Here is a 17,515-nt window from a genome sequence, read left to right on the forward strand (position 1 = left end):
GTGGTATTTTGTGGAAGAGCCACACTCAAGGGGCTAAAAAGCCTTATGTGGCTTGCGAGCCGCAGTTTGTCCACCACGGCTTTAGATCATCAGGTTAAGATTCAACTTATAGGATTATCCTGCATATATACTTCCTTTTAAAAAATATATTTATTGATTTCAGACAGGAAGGGAGAGGGAAAGAGAGAGAAATATCAATGATGAGAGAGAATCATTGATCAACTGCCTCTTGCATGTGCCCTAACTGGGAATTAAACCCTGACCTCCTGATTCATAGGTCAATTCACAACCAATGAGCCACACCAGCCAGGTTGTATTCTTTTTTAATTTTTATTTTATTTATTTATTGTCTAAAGTTTTACACATGTCTCCATTTTCCTCTCTTGACCAACCCCATGCCCCCAGCCATCCCACTCCTGGCAAGCCCCCACAGCCCATGTCTATGCCCATTGGTTATGCTAATATGCATGCAAACAAGTCCTTGGTTGATCTCTAACACCCCTCCCCTACCATTTGTCTCTGGATCTATTCTTTTTTTTTAATTAAATCAAATTATGTTGATCATTATATCCCACACATGAGTGAGATCATGTGATATTTATCTTTTTCAAACTGGCTCATTTCACTGAGCTTAATGCTCTCCAATTACATCCTTGTGGTTGTAAATGGTAAAAGTTCCTTTTTTTATAGCAGCATAGTACTCCATTATGTAATAGATGTACCACAGTTTTTTAATCCATTTATCTGCTGGTTGGCACTTGTGCTGTTTCCAAATCTTAGCTATTTTAAATTGTACTGTCATGAACATAAGGGGTGCATATATCCTTTCTGATTGGTGTTTCTGGTTTCTTGGATATGGTCCTAGAAGTGAGAATACTGGGTCGAATGGGAGTTCCATTTTTAGTTTTTTGAAGAAACTTCATGCTGTTCTCCACAGTGGCTGCACCAGTCTGCATTCCCACCAGCAGTGCACGAGGGTTCCTGCCCCTCCACATCCTTGACAGCACTTGTCATTTGTTGATGATAGTGATTCTGACAGGTGTGAGATGGTACTACATTGTTGTTTTGATTTGAATCTCTCAGATGATTAGTGACTATGAGCATGTTTTCATATGTCTCTTGACCTTCTATATGTCCTCTTTCAAAAGTGTCAATTTAGGTCCTTGCCCATTTATTTGATTGGATTATTTATCTTACTTTTGTTAAATTGTATGAGTTTTCTATAAATTTTGGAAATTAAACCCTCAGCTGAAATATCATTGGCAAATATGTTCTCTCATGCAGTGAACTTTCTTGCTTTGTTGATGGTTTCTTTTGCTGTGCAAAAGCTTTTTATTTTGATGTAGTCCCGATTTTGTTTATTTTCTCCTTAGTTGTGTTGATAAATATATTGATATGACATATGTCTACTAATTTGCTGCCATGGAGTCTTATAGAATTTTTATGGTTTCCCATCTTACATTTAAGTCAGTTAGCCATTTTGAGTGTGTTTTGTGTATGGTGTAAGTTGGTGATGTAGTTTAATTTATTTTTATTTTTTGGATATATCTAACCAAATTTCCCAGAACCATTTATTGAAGAGACTATCTTGACTGCATTGTATGTTCTTGCCTCCTTTGTCAAATATTAATTGAGCATAATGGCTTGGGTCAATTTCTGTGTTCTCTGTTCACTTCCATTGGTCTATATGTTTGTTCTTGTGCCAGTACCAGGCAGTTTTGAGAACTGTGGCATGGTAATATAGCTTGATATCTGGTATTGTGATCCCTTGAATTTTGTTCTTTTTCAGGATTGCTGTGGTTATTTGGGGTCCTTTTTATTCCAGATAAAATTTTGGACAGCTTGTTCTATATCTTTGAATATGCTGTTGGTATTTTAATGGGAAATGCATTGAATCTGCAGATTGCTTGGGTATGGTGGACATTTTAATTATGTTGATTCTACCAATCCATAAACATGTATGTTCTTCCATTTGTTTAGTCTTCCTCTATCTCTTTTTTCAATGTCCTGTAGTTTTCCAAGTACAGGTCTTTTACTTCCTTAATTTATTCCTAGGTATTTAAAATTTTTTTTTTGTTTCAATTGAAAATTATATTTTTTTTTATTTCTAATTCTATGAGTTTGTTATTGGTGCATAAAAATGCCATATGTTTCTCTGTGTTAATTTTATATCCTGCTACATTGATAAATTCATTTATTAAGTCTAGTAGTTTATTGATGAAGTCTTTGGGTTTTCTATGTATAGTATCATGTCATCTGCAAGTAAGGACAGTTTTATTTCTTCTTTTTCCAATTTAGATACCTTTTATTTCTTGTCTGATCATTATGGTTAGCACTTCTAGTATTATATTGAACAGGAGTAGTGAAAGTGGGCATCCTTGTCTTGTTCCAGTTCTCAGGGGAAATGAGTTTAGTTTTTGCCAATTGAGTATGGTATTTATTGTAGGTTTGTCAAATAAGGCTTCTATTATGTTAAGATGTGATACCTCTATTCCCACTTTGCAAGAGTTTTTATCAAGAAAAGGTGTTGGATTTTGTCAAATGCTTTTTCTGCATTGATTGATATGACTATGTGATTTTTGTCTCTCAATTTGTTTATGTGATGTATCCCATTTATTGATTTGCAAATATTGTACCATCCTTGCATCCCTGGAATAGATACAACTTAATCAATATGATCTTTTTAATATAGTGCTGGATCTAATTTCCTAGAATATTGTTGAGGAATTTAGAATCTATGTTTATCAAGGATATTGGCCTTCAGTTATCTTTCTTGTGGTGTCTTTATCTGGTTTTGGAATTAGGGTAATGCTGGATTCATAGAAAGCTTGAAAGTATACCTTCCTCTTGAATTTTTTGGAATAATCTGAGGAGGATAGGTTTTAGTTTTTCTTTTAATGCTTGGTAGAACTCCCCTGTAAAGCAGTCCAGAGCAGGGCTTTTGTTTGCTGGAAGAAGTCTTTATCACTGATTCAATTTCTTTAGTAGTTATTAGCCTATTCAGTTTTTTTTTCTTTCTTTCCTGATTGATTTTTGGGAGCTTGTATTTTTATAATATATCCATTTCATCTAGGTTGTCTCTTTTGTTGAATAGAGTTGTTCATAGTATTTCTTCATAATCCTTTGTATTTCTGTGGGGTCAGTTGTTACTTCACCTCTATAGTTTCTGATTTTGTTTATTTGTGCCCTCTCTTTGCTTCTTGGTGAGCCTAGCTAGAGGTTCATCAATCTTGTTTATTCTTTCAAAGAACCAGCTCTTGGTTTCCTTGATTTTTTTTTTTTTTTTTTTTTTTTTTTTTTTTTTTTTTTTTTGTCTCTTGTCATTTATTTCCACTCTGATTTTTATTATTTCCTTCTTTCTGCTTACACTGGGCTTTTCTTGTTGCTCTCTTTCTAACTCGGTGAGCTGTAGGGTTAGATAATTTATTACAATTTTTTTCTTGATTTTAGAGGTAGAGCTATGAATTTCCCTCCTAAGACTTCTTTCACAGTGTCCTATAGATTTTCGATTATTTTGTTTTCTTTGTCATTTGTTGCCATAATGCCTTTTATTTCTTCTTCTTTGATCTCTTTGATAACCCAATTATTTTTTAAAAATATATTTTATTAATATTTTACAGAGAGGAAGGGAGAGAGATAGAGAGCTAGAAACATCTATGAGAGAGAAACATTGACCAGCTGCCTCTTGCACACCCCCTACCGGGGATGTGCCCGCAACCAATGTACATGCCCTTGACCGGAATCAAACCTGGGACCTTTCAGTCCGCAGACCGACGCTCTACCACTGAGCCAAACCAGTGATAACCCAATTATTGTTTAATAGCTATTTAGCCTCTAGGTGTTTAATATTTTTCATTGTTTTTATTGAAATTGATTTCTAATTTTATGCCATTATGATCTGAGAAGATGCTTATATGTTTTCTATCTTCTTGAATTTGAAGAGACTTTGCCTGTGTCCCTATTTGTGGTCTAACTTTGAAAAGGACCCATGTACACTTAAGAAGAATGTATATTCTGTGGCTTTGTGTTGAAATGTTCTGAAGATGTCAATTAATTCCATCTAATCTAGGGAGTCATTTAAGATTGATGTTTCTTTGCTGATTTTTTGTTTTTGTTTAGATGATTTTCCAGTGGTGTTAGAGGGTCATTAAAGTCCCCTACTATAACTATATTGCTGTCATTCTCTCTCTTGATATCCTCCAGAAGTTTTTTTCCCCCCTGTATTTTGAGTGCTCCTATATTTTGTGGACATATATTTACAAGAGTTATATCTTCTTTTTGAATTGTTATCTTTAGTATTATGAAGTGGTCTTCCTTATCTTTTGTTATGGCCTTCACTTTGAGATCTTATTTGTCAGATATTAGTATTGCCACCCCAGCTTTTATTTTTTTCATTTGCCTATAAAACCTCTTTCCATCCCTTCACTATCAGTCTGTGTGAGTCCTTGTTCTGAGGTGGGTCTCCTGTAGATAGCAGATACTACCCTTTTTTCCTGAAAATAAGACAGTGTCTTATATTAATTTTTGTTCCCAAAGATGTGCTAGGTCTTATTTTCATGGGATGTCTTATTTTTCCATGAAGAATATGGTACACATTTATTGTTAAATGAAAATAAAGGAAATTTATTACCTGAATATGGTACTTTAGTACAGTAGTTGTCAACACAAACCAGACAAACTTTGAATCCTACAGTATCAAGAATTTATTCATTTATTCAATGACAATCATGTCATCATCTTCTGGAACATCATCATAACAATCCAATTCCTGAATTTCCTGGTGAATTTCTTGTGACTCCATTTCTTTCAGAATCAGTGGACCAAATCTCTCATGTTTAGCAATAGCACTGTCTTTAAATGAGTACTTGTCAAGGTAGCCTGCTCGCAGTGCATTTGCAATGCAACTGTCAGTGATTTTCTCCCATGAATTCTTCACCCAAGTCACAACTTCTTGCAGTTTAGGTTTCACAAAGTTTCCACACTGATTTCTCTCCATTTTATTTTCAGTGTAGTCATTAATTTCCATGCACAAATTGTCTTTGAATGGCTTGTTTATTGCAATATCAAGAGTCTAGAGATAGGCCGTAATTCCTACGGGAATCATTATCTGACCTGTTTTTCTTTGGTGAAGAAATGCCTTCATGTCTTTAGTACAGTGAGTGCTGGCTGCATCCCAGACTAGCAGACCTCTTTGGCTCCCTCGCATAACAAGCAGCAGCATTAAATCGACCCACTTCCTTATAACTGCTTGTGTGGCTCAGGCTTTTTCAGTTTCAAGAATAAAAACGCCCAAAACACGTTCAATCTTTTCCTTCTTGCCCTTAGAAATGATTAAAGGTGGGATTTTAGTGCCATCCAGATGAATTGCCAAAATACAGGAAACACATGCACTTTTGTAAGCAGTGGAGGGAATGTACACTAAGGAGGCACCCCGCTGTTCAATTGTTGTTTGAGATGATTGGCCCATAAACATTGCAGTTTCATCCATAGTAATCATGTTGGAAAGATTGTATTTAGAGAAGTCAGCATCATCAATAAAGGACTTGAATGCAAGTGCTCACTTAATAACTTGAGTATCTTCCAACCTAAACAATGCTGTAGATCTTCTTAAAGACAGTTCACTTCGCTGAAGGAAATTATCCAGGCAGTGTTGTGATGCTTTGAAGTCTTTGGGGGCTATGTCAAACTGTGGTGCCATTGCAAGGTCAAATTCTTGGATCTGAGCCCTATTCACAACCAAAGCCTCTGCTCTCCTGTCAACAACCCATTCACAAATCAGGTCTTCCAGCTCAGAAAATAATGGTTGCCGACCTGATCCACACTTGCGCTTTTTAGCATTTCCCTTGTCCACTTGTTCAATGAGGTTACCATACTCTGCTCGCCATTTTTGGACCAATCAGATACTCAACATCTTCTCTTTGCAGAAAGCAGTAAGATTTTGGCCCCAAGAGTTTTCCACGATTCCTTTCTTGTACTCCACGGAGTAGCTTTTTCTTTTTGCGCTCATTTCTAGGGATAAAAAAAAAAGAATTGGGGTGTCAAGGTTGGGGGAGGGAGATCACTTAAAATGACACAGGGGGATCAGAGGGGGGATTACCATTTTAGTAACCCCTTTTGATCCTCCTGTGTCATTTTGATTGCCCCCTCTGATCCTCCTGTGTCATTTTAAGTGACCCCCTTCCCCCCACCCCTGTGCCAATGAACACCTTCACCAGACATCCCCCCATCCCTTTATCAGACATTTACCCCCTGGGGCCTGCCTGGGACTGTCACTGGGCTTTCTGGGGCCTGGATCTGGGCTGGAGCAGGGTCTGCCCCTGACTGAGAACCTTCAGTCATCATGAGGGCGGCCGTGAACATCAGGTAGTGTCACCAGAGACAGACCAGCACTCACCACCTTCTCCACGTCCCTTCCACTCTAATCCTTCTGTTCTTCTACATGCATCTGCAAAAGTCTCCTCCTCTCTTCCACCCTGCACTCACCTCTCACTCCGACCTCCGTTCCGCCTCCACACAGCAGTGATGTCAGGACTTCGCATAACGTCACTGGTTGCTAGACTTCAGTTGGGGCGGCCCTAGCGACCAGTTTACAGTAAATTAATTTTCATTCAGAGACAGATCCTAGGGTGGGCCTTATTTTGGGGGGGGATGCCTTATATTTCACTCAGAAGGAAACCTGTAAGTAGACCTTATTTTCGGAGGATGTTTTATTTTTGGGGAAACAAGGTAGTACATGGGTCATGTTTTCTTATCCACTCAGCTACCCTATGTCTTTTGATTGGGGCATTTAATTCATTTACATTTAAGGTTGTTATTGGTAGGTAATTGCTTGTCACCATTTTTATTCTTTATGTCTGTGTTCCTTCTTCCTTTATATTTTTTCTTTTTATAGAAGTTTATTGCTAGTTTGGTGGTAATAAACTCCTTTACTCCTTTTTTTTTTTTTTTTTTTTTTTTTTTTTTTTTTTTTTTTTTTTGTCTGTGAAACTCCTAATTTCACCCTCCACTTTGATTGATAGCCTTTCTGGGTACAGTATTCTTGGATTCAGACCCTTGCTTTACATAATTTTTGTCTATTTAATTCCATTCTCTTCTTGCCTGATGTGTTTCTGTTGAGAAATCAGTTTATAATCTAATGGGAGATCCCTTGTAGGTAATTTTCTGTCTCTCTCTGGCAGCCTTTAAGTTTCTTACTTTGTTGCTGGTGTTTTTCAATTTAATTATAATGTGTCTTATTGATCTTTTTGGATTCATCTTATTGGGAATTCTCTGAGCTTCTTGGACTTGTATGAATTTTTTCTTCTTCCTAATATCAGGGAAGTTTTATATCACTATTTCTTCAGAGGTCTTCTATTTCTTACCCAGTTTCCTCTCCTTCTGGGACCCCTATTATGCAGATGTTATTTCATTTTCTTTTGTCCCAAAGTTCCCTTAGGCTCTTGCCCTGTTTTTGAAAACTTTTCCCCCCCAATTGCTGTTGTGCTTGGCTATTTTTTCCTACCTTGTCTTATAGCTCACTGATGCAGTTCTCCTAGTCTACTCTAGTCTACTTTTGATGCTTTCTATTTTGTTCTTTATAGCAGTGGTGTCATTTTTCATTTCTTCTTGGTTCTCCTTCATTTCCTCTTGGTTCTTACATATATTGTTGAATTTATCTCCCAACCTTTTCAGTGCCTTATTACTATTGCTCTGAATTCTTTCTCTGACATATTACTTGCCTCCATTTCATTCACTTCCATTTCTGGTTATTTCTGCTTTGCCTTCCTATGGGGGCTGTTTCTTTGTCTCCCCATGTTCGCTCCTCTTAGAGTGTCTGGTTATGTAGCTCTCTATCTTCTGTGTTGACTCTTGGTGATCTCTGATCTTTCCATCCATGGATTTACCAGCTGTGTTTAATTTGCCAATTCCATATGGATATTATTCCAGTCAGCTGTTCTTTCTATCTGCTCTATGTGAAGGTGCAGGGGCTGTCTGTATTCAGCACTGCTTTATCTCCCCTTGCAAAACAATTTAGGCACCATGGCTGGGGATGCTGGAGTGTCAGGTTTTGTTGGTTCTCAGCTGAGGCAGATAGCCCCTTTGCATTGTGCTTGTAGAATCCTGGGAGGTATCCAAAGTCTCCCCAGTTGAAGGTAAGGCTGGACTTCCAATCACAGCTGCTCTCCCTTTTAAGATGTCTCTGTGGCAGAGTTGGCCATTCCCAGAGAGATTTCAGCAGCAATAGAAGCTATCCAGCCAGGGGAGTCTGGTCTGTCAGTCCCCAATAGTTCTGTGGAATATAGTTATCCCTCACTCACAAATACAGATACTCCCTGCATATCTGCACACTCTCTTTTCACTCTCTCACTCACACAGTATCTTGCAGCCTGCCATCCTATTGGCCACATCCTCCATCTCCTATTCTTTCTTAAATACCTTATTAAGGTGGCATCAAGATCTGATTTTGGAGCTAGAAAAATCTGCCCAATCATTGTTCATCACCTTTTTAAAAAAATCAGAAAATGTATCTAATTAAGCTGAACTTTACCTTTTATAACTTCCACCCATAAAACACTTTTATCTGGTAGATATTTTATTTGTTGTTAGAGATCATGCCTGCCACTCTCCCTCTCCACCTTATTACCTATAAGTTATCTTAAACAATATCTCCTTCCATCTTGGTGAGGGGAATGAATGCCTCCACTTCCATTATATTTAGACTTAATTTATGAGCTATTGAGGATCTGATATGTGTTTGAAACCTTAAATATAAATTATTAAATGTGTGGGCTCATTTAGTCATCACCTTAAAAAATCAATTTTTATTATTAATGCTTCATTATTGTTTTTCTTTTTTGATACACACAAGTTTTATATCTAACTCATTCATTTTTTAAAATATATTTTTTTATTGATTTAAGAGAGGAAGAGAAAGAGAGAGAGATATATAAACATCAATGATGAGAAAGAATCATTGATTAGCTTTCTCCTGCACTCCCCCTACTGGGGATAGAGCCCACAACATGGGCTCTTGACCTGAATGTAACCTGGGACCTTTCAGTCCACAGACTGATGCTCTATCCACTGAGCCAAAATGGCTAGGACTTTATCTCATTCATTTTCACAAATATTTATTCAGCGTCTATTGAAAGTTTAGACACTGTACTAGAGACTATAAGAAAATATTCATGGTTATACCCTTGCTTTAACTATTATAAATTAAGAGGAACTTAACACCAAATGAACACAAGAAAATGTTGGACATGCACGAGAATTAGAGACCTAATTTGGGGTGCATCAAGGGGTCACATATAAGACCTCTTTGTGAAATATGAGGTGATGGGATAAGAATCCTAAGCTTTGTGTGTTTGTTACTTTTTTTCTTTATGTTTGATTTTTTGTTTATAGATATGTCAAAGAGCTTTGAATGGTCTTATCATAATTTCATTGCACTTTTCAAAAAAGTAGATTTTTCTATTTATACGAATGTTTTCTTTGCTGATAATAGCACTGGATGGACATTTTTGATCACATGATCTCTCTATAATCATTTCCCATAATTCTACCATGTGAAAATTTTTTCAGAAATAACATTGCTAGGGCAAAAACTAAGGCTTTATAAAGAATAGTTTTAGAAACATTTATTTTCTAAAAGTTGTTTATTTGATTATCAGCCATGAATTAATATGGTATACTCACCTTTGCCTTACCAGTACAGAATATTATTAATAATGTTTTACGGGTAAAATTAAATATACATATACATACATACATACATACATATATGTACATTCAAACATGTTTAGGAACATATCTAAAAGTATAACTATTTTAATATATCAATATTAATTAACTCTGTTTTTATTCTATGATGTCAATTTACATAGGAAATTCCTCCACACATATTTAATTCTTACATGAACTTGCACATATAAAGTCTCAATACATAACATTACTTCACTTAGCTTACTTTAATGAATTTACTGCATTAAAACAAATGCAAATGAGTCTGCCCATTTATTGCATATTTTTCTTTTCAGGAATACCACATATTGCAGCAAAGTTGCATTTCCTCTGGAAGTTGTTCAAAAAGATAGCTGCTTCAAATCTCCAATGAAAGTCCCAGTGCATAAACTATATATAGAATATAGTATTCAGAAGATCACTTGTCCAAATATAGATGGATATTTTCCTTCCAGTGTCAAACCAGACATCACTTGGTATATGGTAAGCAAACTGCCATTGAGGGCACTTTACCCTCTCTAAATGACAACAATTATTTGTTGAGATAATGTAAAACTGAAAATTTTCTAATCAGATGTTTTATATATTCTTTAGTGACTTTATACAATTTTTAATGCTTCCTCACCTTATAACATTTCAAAGGATGTGCTGGAGGACACATGGCCTCAACCCAGCATTTCTTAAATTATGTTCAGTGGACTACTACACCTACCTTGGTCCTATTAACATCATCTGAAATACAATTTGAGAAATGTTTCCCTCTTCCACTCTGCTCAGTGAAGTAGGGAGCTGCTAATTCATCTGGTGAATTTTAATTTCTTAACTAGTCAGTATTTTGTTACTTCTATGTGTTTCATGTTTGCCCTCATTTATAGACACAATCCACCTGTGGTCTCTTCTACATCTCAGGGATTTGGGAAGTGTTTAATAAAAATATGACAGTGTTAGAATGTGGCATGTGTGATAAAAGCGACATGGTTGTTGTTTTTAAAATACATTTTTATTGATTTCATAGAAGATGGGAGAGGGAGAGAAGAGATAGAAACACCAATGATGAAAGAAAATCATTGATCTGCTACCTCCTGCACATCTTTATTAGGGGTCGAGCCTGCAACATGGATGTATGCCTGACTGGGAATTGAACCATGAACTCCTGGTTCATAGGTTGGTGTTCAATCACTAAGCCATGCCAGCTGGGCTAGATGCCTACATTTTTAACCTCTTCAAATATCCACATAAGCCAAAGCTAAACTCCTGAACAACATTTAAAACAAAATTCAATATTAAGTTATCCATAAGAATCACTTTCAATAAAACAAGTGAGTCAAGCCAAAAACACAACCTATGTAAAATCAGTGTCTATAGAGAAAAGTAGTAGGTGGAAATAGTGTGGTATGAGGCAGACTTGAGTGGTCAAAAACCAATAGATACTCACTGGAAAACATGGTAAGCCAATGTAAGAACGACAGCTGAATTTGGGAAGGGTGCATCCAAGGTGTCTATAATAGGAATTTCTGAAGGGTTTAGAATTGTTTTTTGTGCCTTGGAACTCTGCAAAATAACTACCAAAGTGAGGAGAAATGGCTGGAAGTGGAATCATAAGTAGACAACATCAGAATAATGCAGGGGCAAAAGTAAGTTTACAGTTGTGAGCATGGGAAACACAGAGTTTATTCTTGTATTCTTACTTATTAATTATGGTATTATTTTTCATATAAACAAATATAAACCTACTTTTGCCCACCCTGTAGAGAGGAAGGGAAGAGAAGAATGGGAACAGCAGAACAGTCAGAAAATCTCAAGACCATACTTTTGAAGAGGAATCTCTCTGAAGGTAGAAAATCCTGCCAGATTGTAAAACAAACAAACTAGCTTCCCATGAAAATGAGCAGCCAGGTAAAGCTACCATTCAAAATTATAAGAAAAATGAGAATAAGAAGCAGAATAACATTCTGCAGGAAAAAAAAATCATGCCAGAAGGATATATTGTAATTCACTATTTGAAAAATGAGCCAAAAATTAAGAAATGGTACAAGATGAGAAGAATAACAAATAAATTTGAATTATAAATGTCCAGAAATTATAAAGCTCAGTAACAACTTAGAAGAAAGTCATTTTAGAAATGAAGCTACATTAAGAGGAACATCACAGCAAATGAATACACTAATCAGGCGTCTTCAAACTACGGCCCTCGGGCCACATGCGGCCCGCAGAGGAGTCTGATCCGGCCCGCCAGGTTTTTTGGGCAGTGAGCGCAGCCGAGGTGTTACAGTAGGAATTAGTAGTTCATATAGTCCAGCCCTCCAGCTCTCTGAGGGACCGTGATCTGGCCCCCACTTTAAAAAGTTTGAGGACCCCTGCGACTAGTTGATGCCTTAAGATAAACAGAAAGTGGAAGAGAGAAAATAATTTAAACCAAAGTTAAATGATGAATAAAAATAAGAAGGGTAAAATGTATATACCAAAATCATATAAAGTAGACTTTAAAACAATGAGTACCATTGAAGATAAAGGGGAATTTTCAGAATAATAAAAGGGGCAATTCATCAAGAAAGCATAAAAATAATAAAAGTATATGGGTCTAGTAATAGTGTTTCAAAATGCATGAAGCAAAAGTTGATAGAAGTAAAAGACTAAAAAGACAAATCCATAATCATAGTTGAAAAATTTAACATTTGTCTGTAAATGATTAAGTCATTAATAATGAAATTACTTAGGAGCCGATTTTAAAAGTTTTCCATTAGCCAAAATGCAACAACTTTAATTTTAACAAGAATATTAATTACAATATGTGAAATACCATGAATTAAGTTTAAATCCAATAAGTTCTTAATGCTATTCCAAAATGCTTAGTTGATTACCTTTGGATGATGATAGGATGTCAATTTGTTATCTTGAAAACTAAATAATAAGCGAGAAAAATCAAGTATTTATTCTGCCTTTCCTGTAAGAAATGTACATTTAGTTATGAAATGTTGCAGAGAAGTATGTTTTTATAAAGTTATATCATCAGTTTGAAACCACAATGACAATAACTCTAAGCATTAAGCATCAATGACAGCTACCATCACAAAAAGGGTAGCAGCCAGGCACATTCCTTCTGATGAAAGAATAGTATCAATTATAATTCTGCCAAGTAGATTTTAGATACTGCTGCCATTTTGCTAGAAATATAGAGCACAGAAGAATATATTGGTCTGCACCACAAGTTTGTAGTCAGCAAAATCTGGACTCTGGAAAACTATATACCAAATGCCTTGGGTTATTTCAACAGAAATTCTGTGAGAAAAAACAAATGTATGATGTGGGAACATATTGATTAAATGAAACATATAAGACAAATTTAAAAATTGATGTGACTACAGTGTCTAAGGATGTACTATAGTTGATACAATTAGAAAAGAAAACAAGGAAGTGATTTTACTATAAAAATATATAGGTAGTGGCTACTTCAGCAGGTTGCAGAAGAGCTGGGACTGACATAGGACATTTGGAAAATAACTGGCAACATTCTACTCCTGAACCTGAGTGGTGTTTGCTTTATAATCATTCATTAACTCCTGTTTCAAGTTTTTCTGTATTGTATCATCATATATAATAAAAGGCTAATATGTAAATCAATCAAATGGCAGAATGACCGGTGGCTATGACAGGCACTGACCACCAGAGTGTAGATGCTTAACACAGGAGCTGCCCCCTGGTGGCCAGTGCGCCCCCACAGGGGAGTGTCACTCATCCAGAAGCCGGGCTCACAGCTGGCGGGCACAGTGGCAGTGGTGGGAGCCTCTCCCATCTCCATGGCAGCACTAAGGATGTCCAACTGCCCACTTAGGCTCTCTCCCCACTGGCAGTTGGATATCCCCCCAAGGGTTCCCAGACTGCTAGAGGGCACAGGCCAGGCTGAGGGACTCCCGCTCCTCCACCAATTGCAAGAATTTCATGCCCAAGGCCTCTATTTCTATTATAAAAACAGCTAAGAAAAGAGAAAAAGAGAACGAAGGAAACAAAGAAAAAGAGCAAGAGAGATTTAAGACCAATTGCAGAGTAAGAATCTTAGATCATGCTTTGTTCAAATAAACTATAAAATAAGTTATGAGAAAATCAGGGCAATCTGAACAGAATATTAATGATATCAATGAATTATTATTACTGTTTTAAACTGTGATAACAGCACTATAGTTATGCTTGCAAAAGAAGCCTTATCATTTAGAGATACATAGAAATATTTACAAATGAAATTATGCAATATCTGTGATTTGCTTTAAAATATCTTGGGCCACAGTGAGTGGATATAGATGAAATAAGACATGGTCTAAATTAATACTTTTGAGACTAGGTTTGGGTACGGGGGATCATTGTATATTTTCTCCATGATTATCATTTTTTTATTGTAAAAAGCATAATAAATGATTTAAAGGGTAATATTAACAACTAGAGTCCTAGTGCACGAATTTGTGCATGGGTGGGGTCCATCAGCATGGCTGGTGATCAGAGCTGATGGGAGAGGGCCGCCTAGAGTGGGGAGAGGCCCTGGAAGTTTGGCTTGCTGGCAGGGGGGAGGGATGTGGGAGGTTGGCCAGTGGCCAAGGGAGTTTGGCTGGCTCTAGAAAGTTGGCTGTGGGAGCTCACTGACCATCAGAGGGTAGTTCTTGCATTGAACATCTGCCCCCTATGGTCAGTGCACATCATAGCAAGTGGTCATTTGGTTATTTAGTGATGCAGTTGCTTATGCTTTTATATATAAATACTTTACATTAATAAGTATATACTCAAGTGGTTTTTTTTTAAATGTGTTCATCTAGTTACCAAGGTCTCTTATCTCTAATTTTATTCTCTTTTTTATATTTTGAATACTCAATAGTCTGAAAAAATAATTTTATTTTTTTACCAAAGGATCTCCCAATTTAATTGACAAGTTTATAAATAAGAATAATTTACATTCTTATTGAAAAGCAGAATTCTAAGTTCCAAAGAGAATTTGTTTGTTTTAAAAATGGAGAAATTTACATGCATTGACTTAAATTAACTATTTCTTAAAGGCAAAATTATGCCATACTTATCTTTGTATTTTCAATGATTTCAAGATTATTTTTTTCTTTTTTGTTTTCCCTGGTTGGAAGGATATCAGTGATATTAACCAAAGTATGAAATAGCAGAGGAGGAGCATGTTTGGGGAGATTGAAAGATTTAGACAATGTCATATTGAGTTAGAGGTGGCAGTGGCCAGTAGGTAGTGGTATATGTGTGTGAATCTGGAGCTTAGAAGAAAAGTCAAAGTTGGAGTCAGAGAACTGGATCCATCTATATGATAGTTGGAGCCCTTAAGGACTAAGATCAAAATCTAGAGAGAATGTTCATGGGGTGAATGAAAACAGAAAGCCTGGAAAGAGGACTGAGAGAAAAAAGTCACAGTGGTCAAACCATCTCCATTGCAGATAACCAACAATGTTCAGGTCGCTAAGAAGAAACAGGTGACCAGCCATCATTTCTATTCCATAAAAAAGTCGCTTTTGATCTGTGTCATACCTCTTTTATTTCTCTATTCTTGGGTAATTTACTGAAATCATTAATCCTAAGAGTTCTGTCATACTGGGTACAAAATCAGAGTTCTTGGTAGTTGGATTCTCCTATCACTGAATAGCAATGATGACTTGGCTTTCTATTTTCTACCTTTTACATGCAGTGGTTCTCAATCTTTCTAATGCCATGACCCTTTAATTCAGTTCCTCATGTTGTGGTGACCTCAACCATAAAATTATTTCCATTGCTACTTCATAAGTGTAATTTTGCTACTGTTATGAGTCGTAATGTACATACCTGTGTTTTCCAATGGTCTTAGGTGAACCACAGGTTGAGAATCGCTTCTGTAGAGCATAAGATGATCAGAAAACACAGATATTTACATTATGATTCATTAACAGTAGCAAAATTACAGTTATGAAGTAGCAACAAAAATAATTTTATGGTTGGGGGTCACCACACATGAGAAACTTTATTAAAGGGTCTCAGCATTAGAAAGGTTGAGAACCATTGTACTACAGAAACTCCCTCCATTCACTAGGTATCTTGGTCCTCTTAGAGTAGTTTCTTTCAATTGTTATAAAGTGAATTCCCTGCCCTGATATTATAAAAACAGTCTCCTTTTCTAATACACATAACTGTAGGAGAGTTAAAAGACACATAAATTTGTTTCAGCAATTTTCTTCCTCTTAACCAAATGATTAAAAATGACAAACTGAAAGACAGAAAAGGAAACTAACAATTCTTGCATTTTGCTTATAAAATACACTGTGCTAGGTACTATATATATTATATGTAATACTCATCATCATCCTTCAAGGTATATGTCATCCTTTTACAGATTATGAAGTGAAGTCTCAGAAAGGCAAACAATAGAGCTAACAAATATTAAGCACAGGATTCTTAACTTACTTTTCTTAACATGAGGTAAGTTATCTTGTGTTCTCCATTTTGTAGTTAAGATAGAGATACTGAGAGATTTGCCCAAGGTCACAAAACTAGGAGCCAATATTCAACCTCATGTGAGTCCATACTTTACACTGTGGTATATCACTTACTCCAAAGAAATCTAGCTGATAGTGGAAAATCTGGGATTTCAGGCCAGTTGAGTTTGGTTGCAAGATTATACTCTTCAGAAATGACTCTGAGAGACTGGTCTAGTCTTTACTTCTGAATCTAAGGACACTTGGAAGGGTAGGGTGGTCTTAGAATACAGATTGGATTGTAGGATGAACTGTGGAACACAAGAAAACTCATGGACAGAGGATCCTGGGAAATCAGAGGGAGCTTAGACAAACTGAGATTAGAAGGAACTGAAATTGGAAAAAAATAAATAAATTGTTCCAGAACTGCAAGGGAAATGGGGAATGATTGCATTTCCCTCCTTGGCATGTCTTCTGTCTTTTCTCCCCATTTGCATGGCAATCTCTTCCTTATTCAGGGCCCAGAATTCATAGTGCTCTTATTCAACAATCATGTGAGTTAAATTGATGTTCAGTAAATGTTTGTTGAATGAGCCAGGTTTTGTAACAAGCCTGGATTGCACACCCTGGTTTGCCATTTACTGAATTCAAATAGCCACAGGTATAAATTGGAAATGACATGTATATAAATTGGAGGTTGCCTGTTTATTCACATAGGAATATGGGAATAAATAGCAGTAAAGACACAAGTATAATTTTGTTATTTTTTTACTACAACTACTATTATTATTATTACATTTACTCAGAGTCCTGGACTTTAAATTATAGCAAGCCATATCAGGTTTCATATTACTGGATTATTTATCTTCCTCTTTTTTTTAATAATTGAGTATTTAATTTTTCCATACTGAGATACTTATAAAAACAAAGGAAATTACCACCTCCTCTTTTTCTTTTTTACTGAGGATCAGAGGAACCATTTTATTAGGTGTTTTGAATATTACATTTATATTAGCTGCTGAAAACCCTAATTGATATTTAGGAGAATGGCTATCATTCTGGATACCAGTCTCTGAAAAGCTGGTTGTTTTTATACTTAGTATAATCATTAAAATTGGTATATTACTTTCACCTCTAAATTTCAGTGTAAAGCTAATCAGAGTTGGTAAGATTCTGTTTATACATCTCTCTCAGAAAATGGGAAACATTGCTTTTTTCTGACAAAGTGCCACCAGGAAAGCACATTTCTGACTGAGTGCCAGACTTGGCCTTTTATTAGCACAGCACATATTGTAGACAAGTTAGTCCAAGGTCTGTATAATAGACTTTATTTTCAAAGTGTTTCTTTC

General features: G+C 36.1%; 1 protein-coding gene across 6 annotated transcripts in view; it reads left to right on the top strand.

The window, feature by feature from the left end:
* Window positions 1-17,515, top strand: part of LOC118722686 (interleukin 1 receptor accessory protein) — a 159,934-nt gene that overhangs the window by 107,058 nt on the left and 35,361 nt on the right. For all 6 annotated transcript variants that reach the window (XM_045583829.1, XM_045583827.1, XM_045583825.1 and 3 more), the window contains one exon: window positions 10,020-10,206. In XM_045583829.1, the coding sequence (XP_045439785.1) occupies window positions 10,020-10,206 (187 nt within the window). The remainder of the gene's footprint in view (window positions 1-10,019; window positions 10,207-17,515) is intronic.

This window comes from Pipistrellus kuhlii, unplaced genomic scaffold (assembly GCF_014108245.1).
Source record: "Pipistrellus kuhlii isolate mPipKuh1 unplaced genomic scaffold, mPipKuh1.p scaffold_m20_p_2, whole genome shotgun sequence".
Classification (NCBI taxonomy): Eukaryota; Metazoa; Chordata; class Mammalia; order Chiroptera; family Vespertilionidae; genus Pipistrellus; species Pipistrellus kuhlii.